The 8,925-nt window shown below is 36.6% G+C and overlaps 1 protein-coding gene across 1 annotated transcript in view; it reads left to right on the top strand.

The window, feature by feature from the left end:
- The window catches only part of LOC139739004 (putative ammonium transporter 1), a 31,243-nt gene extending 24,959 nt beyond the window's left edge, over positions 1-6,284 (top strand). Inside the window, exons 6-8 of the mRNA XM_071649621.1 lie at positions 1,819-2,049; positions 3,531-3,669; positions 6,175-6,284. Coding sequence (XP_071505722.1) covers positions 1,819-2,049; positions 3,531-3,669; positions 6,175-6,284 — 480 coding nt within the window. The remainder of the gene's footprint in view (positions 1-1,818; positions 2,050-3,530; positions 3,670-6,174) is intronic.
- The last annotated feature ends 2,641 nt before the right edge of the window (positions 6,285-8,925 follow it).

Here is an 8,925-nt window from a genome sequence, read left to right on the forward strand (position 1 = left end):
AAAAACTATGGGCGGTGATATGTTCTTTAAATGGAATCTTTCACCTCGGTACCTTATTCTAAATGATAATATTGATATTTTTTGGTACAAGTACTACAATCCAGCTAAATTCAAGGAAATTGTTTCACAGCCATTATTGTTTAATTCCCATATAGTTGATGGTCAGCCTATTTATTCTAGAAATTTGTTTGAATCAAATATGATTTACATAGGAAATATTATCAAGCCTGATGGTTCCTTCATGAATTATGACCAAATATTACAGAAATTTAATCCAGGGTCATTCTTGATTTATTTTTCAATAGTACATGCAATTCCTCAAGAATGGAAATTCACCATAAAACAAAATATGGATTGTCAAAGTGTTGTATTACTTTCGAATCCTTGTGATCTTCTACTGAACAATTTTCTTAAATCCAAAAGAGTTTCAAATTTTTGTTACCCATGCTTTGTAAAGAATCATAAAACCACACTTTCAGAGACAGACCATCAAGTAAAATGGGAAACTGATTTACTGTTGAACTTACAAGATTCTTTGTTATGGAAGTCTCGATTTTCTTTGATCTATAGATCATCGATAGAGAACAGAATTCGTAATTTTCAATTTAAGTTCGTACATAGAAAAATCGCTACTCAATATTATCTATGTAAAATAGGTATCAGTGATTCTGCACTTTGTAATTTTTGTGACTCTCATCCACAGACATTATTACATTTATTTCTGAAATGTACCCATGTGTCATCCTTCTGGTATGAAGTATTTTTTTTGGCTCAAAGCTAAAAATGTCCGCAATGTTATGTTCACAGATGAAGAAATCTGTTTTGGAACTTTGCATGTTGAAAGGGGACATTTCGTGAATACAATTATCTATTATACAAAATATTTTATATTTTCTTGTAAAATCAAAAATATCATTCCAACTCTAAATCCGTTTCTGTTTTCTATGAAGCATTTGGAAAATACAGAACGCATTATAGCTATGAAAAAGAATCGTCTAGATTTTCATGTGAGCAAATGGCAAGCTCTTATACCATAGTTTTCTATGTTATACATGTATGTTTTTTTCCATAATGTACTATTCATGATTTTGCATGTATTTGGTATATGAAGCAGCATGTGAATTGGGAAAATAAAGTTGAAAAAAAAATACTGTAAACATTTCTTTCTCACACCCATGAGAGCAGTAGAGTTCAAAGGTAAGGGTAACGCGTAAGTACCTTTTAATTTAAAGAAGACTCTACCTCAGCATAAGACGGTGTTCTTTTTCTCCTGCTTTTCGATCGAATAGATTGTAAGTTTTACGATTTTCTAGAAAGTTAAGAAAAAGAAATCAAATATCTCACACAGTAATTATTGTCTTTAGATGTTACCATTCTGGCTAATGAATTCTTTGCATTGAGCGTAATTCTGTTTCTTTAAGGGTTTAAGCTGGATGTTCTTAATGCGCACTTATCTATTGCTTATGATTTTGGTTAGCAAGTTTTGAATGGATTTTGAACAGGGAACGATGAATGTAAAACTCCGGGAATTGTTAATGTTCTATTCAATATGTCATTATCACAATTCACGTTATTATCACAATTGCTTATTTGTTTATTTATCCAAACCAAAGTTGATATTACTATAATACTCTAATCATGTTTTATGAAACTTATGTGATTCAAAGTTCCTTAAAGTATTATGTAATCATGACATGTAGGCATTATGTATATTGCTTTGTATTACTCTGTATGAAAAGAAAATCATTCGAATTTGAATTGAATTTTCCATTCCCGATTTCTGCCACCACCGGTCACCATCACGACCAACACCAACAGTACATAGCCCTCGGGACATTCATTCTGGTGTTCGGCTTCATGGCATTTAACGGCGGTTCTGCCCTCACTCTGTCGAAGCGTGGAGATAATGTGGTCGTCGCTCACTCAATCATCTGCACCGTCGTCTCCGTCGGGGCCTCGTCGACGACCACGATGGCGGTGGTTAGGCTCTTCGGTTCGACCAAGCAGTGGAACTTTACCCTGGTCTGCAATGGCGCTCTGGCCGGAGCGGTAAGAAATCTTCAAACTGGACATTCACACTCCTGTTGTCTATGTCTGTTTTAATGACACAAATATATCAATACTGATTATATTACATGTACATTAAAATATATCATGCCCCCCCCCCCCGAAAAAAAGAAAATTACAAAAAGATTCCTGCATTAACAAATTTCAATATAATTACACTGAATTAATTTATTTCAGGGTCTGGAAATGAAATATCTTATCTACATTCTGCAGTTAATCAAATTCATTTTGGTTGAGTGGTCACAGAGAAATGTGGATCGTTGTAAAGCATGTCATTGGTCTGCTTCAGTTATCACCTGGTTATCTGCAAGTTCAGCAGTTGTTCTTGTTCTTGAAACTGCATATCAATGTGTGAATACAATGGACAAAAACTGCAGCGACGGGATTCCTGACATGTTCTACAAAGATCCTAATTTCTCTTTGACCACTGAAGCAAATCGGATGGGGTTTTCTGTAGGATGTGAATGATAAGTTACTGTTTCATACCCTGGAATGTTATTTGGATTTATTTACTATTTATAAAGTTATAATTGCGGAGGGTCCCGTTGTATTTCTTTCTTTCTTCCTGTTTTTCTTTTTTTTTGGGGGGGGGGGCAAACGGGATTATGTCCGTTTACGTTATCTGTTACATCCGTCGTTGAAATCGTTAAGTCCTCAATATATATAGAAAGGCAGAAAAGGTCGTTTGATATTTGTGACCATGCATCACAAAACCAACAAAAAGTCGCACCCCTTGATTTTATGTGAGACTCAAAAATAGGAAATAAAAAGGGTCAACAAAGTCAATCTTGAGTTTTTTATATTTTCTGAAAGAGATTTTCTTCTACATTATGCTTAATTTTGGGATCATAATATGAATTGGAAACTATATTTTAAGCAGTTTTTCTACAACCCCTTTTTTGCAGAATAGTGTGATCAGGTATGTCTTACTGCTTAGACATGTTAGAGGCCCCTTTGAATATTTTTAAAATCTTTTGCACTTCTTGAAAATCCTTTGCACACATTCAACTCTAATAACTTTTGAAAGGATAATGCTACTGCTTTGAAAGTTGGCATTAATCATGGACAGAATGTGTTTATAAAGCATGCTTAATTTCAGCATTAAACTAGTAATCTGATAATCTCTTAATTGTTGTTGTTACAGAGGTTTACATCCTGTTTTTGTCCCATTCACCGCAGAGCTAGCATATGGTTCGGTAAAGATTAAGCGCTTGAATAGACAATGTACTTCAGAGCCTCTACGCTGAACAGAACGGGGATATTACCCATCTCAGAAACATTATCTTATTATGTAATTGAGATTGTATACACAGACAATACACTGATGACGACAAAAAGGGTTAAACTGGTGTATATAGGTCTGTCGGAAGTGACGATGTAATAAATAAATGAAGGAATGAAGACTGTTGTTGTTGTTATTATTGTTATTATTGTTGCTGTTCTGGTGTTGTTCCTTTTTTTAGGTGTCAATTTGCGCTGGCTGTGACGTTATTCCAACTTGGAGTGCACTCATAATCGGCTGCATAGCTTCTTTAACGTACCTCGCCTGGAGCTGGCTAGTACTGAAACTACGCATCGACGATCCTGTGGACGCTGTTGCGGGTAAAGAACAAACAAACAAACAAACAAACAAACAAACAATATACCATGACAAATAAAGATTAAAAAGAAGAATCAGTTGAGTAAACACACATGCCTTGTTTGTGTAATTCACAAAAAGTGCACGAATATCGTTAATGGAATGGCGTGTAGTTCTCATCTGATGTGCTATGAATAATAAAGCTGCAATGAGGATTATCGTGTTTTTTTTTCGGGGGGGGGGGGGGGGGGGGAGGGGGTTAAATTTCCAAGGACATCATAGCTCCCTTAAGGAAAGGTAGAGGAAAACCTGATAACTACTAACTTGTTCAAGATCAGCTCATGTATCAGAATAATGATTTGATATGATTTATGACTGTGATATCAGCTATTTTAGTCTGCTTATGGCAATGAGACCAGGCGGGGAGAAAGACCCATAAAGAATTGTGCCAGAGGATGACAGATCATGCCAGTTGTATTGTCAAAATGATCAGACGCTGTGGTAAACCGTTTACTCGTTTGTTTTGTCCCGAACGCTGTGTTATAGCTCACACACATACACACACACAAAAAAAAACAACAACATTGCAGCCTTGGCTGAGAATGATGATATCATTCAGTGATTCTTCGAATCGCCGGGGATTTGCTATACAATGGAATACAGTTTCTTTCTTTCTTTTCTTTTGATATTTTCTCGTTCCCCTTTCGAAACCCTGAAATCCTAAAAGGACCTGAGGTGCTGCACTCACTGAATGATGTAGATGGGAAAACTCAACAAGATTAGCTGTTTATTATTGACATGGATGGTAAGCAACAGTTACTGCATGGTAACTGCAGCATAAACTCGTCACCAGACTTACCCAGATAGATGACTCCTACGATTGTCACGCCAATTTATTTTTAGACAGCCGGACATCTTCCTGTTCTTATGGCTTGCTTCAAACCAGACGAAACAACACTTCCGCGAAAAACAAACCAACTGTATTATCAATCAAAATGAGTTATCTGTCTTTTGAAGGAAATACAACAAATTCATCTGGAGTAGACTTACAAATAGAAAAATATATGCGAGCAGTTCATGATCATTATTTGGAGGACCTGTAGCGTGGGGATACATAGGTTGCCCGATTCATTCGCTGCCCACCGGGGTACATTCGAAAACCACGAATAGCACCGGTCAGCGAATTCAATAATGCGCATCGTGGTTTAGGTTCGGTTGAGATGGGGCTTCAGGTTTCCAACGTTTTTGTAATGACTTCTTTTTAGATGACGAGAAACCTAGATTAAAAGCATATAAGCATACGGCATATATCATAGTTCTAAGAGGAATTCAAAATTCACTAATTTTGATGAAAATTGGTTTTGAAATGGCTAATGTATACAAAACAAAGCGAACCTAATAAAAGATGGAACCCAAATTTTATTAAGATTGCTTTGTTTTACTTTGTTTTGGACATCTCAGCCATTTCAAAACCGATTTTCATCAAGTAAACTTTGAATTCCTCTTAGAATTGTATGGTCTTTAACAGTTCAAAAAAGGGGTTTCTAAATATCTCGCAAAAAGTTAAAAGCTTCGTCCTCAATTCAACCAATATTATATCATTCCTTAAAGCGTACGCTCGTCGGTAAGGATCGGCACCAGTCGGGATTCTTCGGCTGTGTGTGTCTTTGCATAGAGATCAGTGATAAAGCTGTACACACAATTCGATTCGGGAATCCTCGAATAAATCTGAGTCTGACCGGTCTTTCCACTCCATTGTAACATCCCTATAGATACCTGCTCTTTAAAAATGTGTTGGGCGGATCCAGGAATTCTGTAAAGGGGGCGGGGGGGGGGGGGGGACCGCAGCTAATATTTCTGGTGCCACTTCCGTTTTTCTGCTTTTGTTTTCAAAGAAAAATAAAGGGGCGAGCACCGGTTTTTTGCGAGTTTACTTGTTTTTTTTTACTTGCTGGAAGCGTTCTACTTAAGTTCTACTTGCGGGTATTCTGTGTGACCTGCGTGCCAGGCGCGTGGGGGTTGACAACTCAATGCAGAAATTCCTCTGAAGGAATGTCCGAAGTCTCACAGAATACCATTATCTTGGTTGTATACGGGGACTGCGAAGTACATGCGTGGGAGTTGCCTACGAGGTGTTGCCGCTTAGGGCCTCCTACTGGCGTTGTGGATGGACCCTGCGGGCAATCCCCACGACCCTTGGTCATGCTCAAAACTTGGCTGCGGGTAAATCGGACTTGCATGCGCACACAACGGGCGAGATACGAGTTATGTACTATCAAGTCAACCCGTAAAACTTCCCCAGATACGGTATGACAAGGCCTTGAGCATGCTCAAAACTTGTTCCGAGTGAGTCGCGTCGACTTGTCTTGCTATCGAGCTCTTTGTTTGTTTGGTGTACACGATCCCTCAGAGGGCCACATATCAACTGATGATGAGTAAAGAAAGAAAGAAAAAATCTCTGAAATGCTTTGAAAGTGTTAGATATTTTACCATTTATTTTCTTAATGTGTTTCTTCGTTCCTGTTTAGTGCATCTCGGAGCTGGTACCTGGGGGATCATCGCCGCCCCGCTGTTCAGTAAAACCAAAGGAGTCTTCTTCAATTTCAACCGATTTGGCTTCACGGTAATTTGCGCGTAGTTCTCTCTTTATTCATTTTTTTTTTTTAATTCTTATATTATATTCCTCTTTTTGTGCTTGCATCTATACCATTGACGTTCTGTAAGTTCAAATTTCGATGATATTGATAATAATGATAGGGCCTAATGATAATAGTAATAGTAGTAGTAGTAGTGATAATAATAATAATGATAATAATGATTATAATATTAATAATAGTAATAATAATAATAACAATGATAATAATAATGATAATAATAACAATAATACATTCATTCATACATACATACAAACACAGGCATATACATTCAGTTTCTATAGCGCCATTTTCCATTCTTATTAAAAGTAAAAGTTGTAGTAGTAGCAGTAGTGTTGTAGTAGTAGATAGTAGTAGTAGTAGTAGTAGTGGTGGTGGTGGTGGTAGTGGTAGTGGTGGTAGATGGTAGTAGTACAGTTATCGTTATAATTTGCATTACTGATGATCGAGGGAACAAAACTTCTTATCCAACATTTTCCTCCAGTGCTTCGGATGGAACCTACTTGGGGGCGTGGCTATTGTCGGATGGGCAGGCATCATATCTTTCGTTCTTTTCGGGTCGCTCAACTTTTTCAACCTTCTTCGAGTTTCGGAAAGGGAGGAGGAAATGGGTTAGTACATGTACAATTATTTTGTTTACATGACTTTTTATGATTAATAATTGTCTTTTTATGTAGACTCAAAGAAAACAGATTCTAAAGAAAGACATATCTTCCTTTATAAATAAAGAGTGCCTGGTCATTACGCAATGAGACATGAATTCATTATTGTTTTTCTATCTGCGATACAGTTCGATTTTGGCATAAATATCATAGTTCGGAATTAAACATGGGCCAAAAGACTGTTGTAACTCCATCTCTTGAACCTGTTTGATATAACATTAACATTGCCTTATTATTTTATCATTTTCAAGTAACACGATTGGCAGTCCCTTATAATATTTCCCCTCGCTGGGGGAAAATGTAACTCCTGCATGCGGGAATGTCAAGCGTTATATTACACCTGTAAAGATGTCATTGATTAATATTCTGTATTATATCTGGCATATCAGCGCATATAGTGTGTATTATGTAGAAATAGAGAGAGAGAGAGAGAGAGAGAGAGAGAGACGACAGACAGGCAAAGTGACAGAGACTTTGAGTGTATCTTTAAAGGGATGGTATATATATTTAGTCGAGATGGTCCTTCAGGTTTCCAACTTTGTTTTTGTGCGATTATATGAAACCTTTTTATTATATGAAATATAAAAGAGCATAATTATATTCTACAGTAATTCAAAGTTTATTTGATGAAAATTAGTTTTGAAGTGGCTTGGTATCCAGAAACCAAGTAAAACAAAGTGATCCTAATGAAAGGCGCGTCCCACCTATCATAAGGATCGCTTTGTTGTGGACATCTCGGCCACTCATTTCAAAACCAATTTTCATCAAATAAACTTTGAATTTGTATATATGTTCTGGCATATTTTAAAAGAGGTTTTTCATTATCTAAAAAAAAAAAAAAAATGTGATAAAACAATTCGAAACCTGAAACCCCATCTCAACCGAAACTGTACCATCCCTTTGACATTCCTCATAAAATCAACACTGATATAACAGTCAACGCATATTTATGGTGTGTAGTAATGCATAGAAAGAGATAGTAAAAGAGAGAGAAAATATGAAAGCGTATCTTTAATAAATTGCATATCACCAGGTCTCGATGTAGCAGTCCATGGGGAGCCTGCTTTCCCGTGGATAACTTCAGTGCAGCAAAACCCTTCCGACCGGTCCGATTACGAGGGTAGGTGTAAGGATACCACTTGTATGATTTGGTTTTCAGTGAAGCTGAATTGTCACTATAATAGAGTACGAGTATTCCATACTTATACATGTAAATACGCGTTAGCAGCTATTGATGTTGCTGAATTCTCCCTGCTCGTTTCTCAAAACCTATTACGGGTCTACCTTAAATTGTAGATATGGGTTTTGATGAAACGTCTTACTGCAGTGAGTATCAAGCTACTGCCAAAATCTAAGCGTTTTTAACAGGCTCCCAGATGTAAGAGTGTCATCGGATATAGGTTTGGCGTTATAGAATCATTTCCGACAATCACTTCTACAAGGTCCCTTTTGCTATAAAATAATACATCTTTATTGATTCTCTCTTGGTTAAATTGTCTACAAATAAGTTATCACGTGGCTGCAGTGGTTGCGTGCAGTGAAGAAGAAGGCAATCCTTTGTACCTTTTCAGCCATAGTACGAAGTTGTAACAAGCTTTGGGTCAAAAAGTTGCAGTCTTGGTAATCAGAATTTTGTCGGGATGGGTATCACAGAAAGTTGTGAGCGAAGCCACTCTTCAAATTATCTTTTTTTTCCCCTTGCATACTCTTTCTTTTGTAGATTTGTTATCATTTTAAGACCATTTATTGCATAAAAGAGATTCGAGATTGTTTAACACGTTTAAGGCCTTGGAAGATTCAGATGCCTCGATTGCTGGCTTGTAAAAATAAATAAATAAATAAATAAATAAATAAATAAATAAATAAATGAATAGATAAATAATGATAAAGAAATAAAAAAATGACGTGTTTATCTCTGTATATATTATACACATGCGGAATTTCACTGATGATAAAGTGAATA

This window comes from Diadema antillarum, unplaced genomic scaffold (genome assembly GCF_040938485.1).
Source record: "Diadema antillarum isolate AM-2024a unplaced genomic scaffold, OU_Dant_1.0 seq00000778_RagTag, whole genome shotgun sequence".
In the NCBI taxonomy this organism is placed as follows: Eukaryota; Metazoa; Echinodermata; class Echinoidea; order Diadematoida; family Diadematidae; genus Diadema; species Diadema antillarum.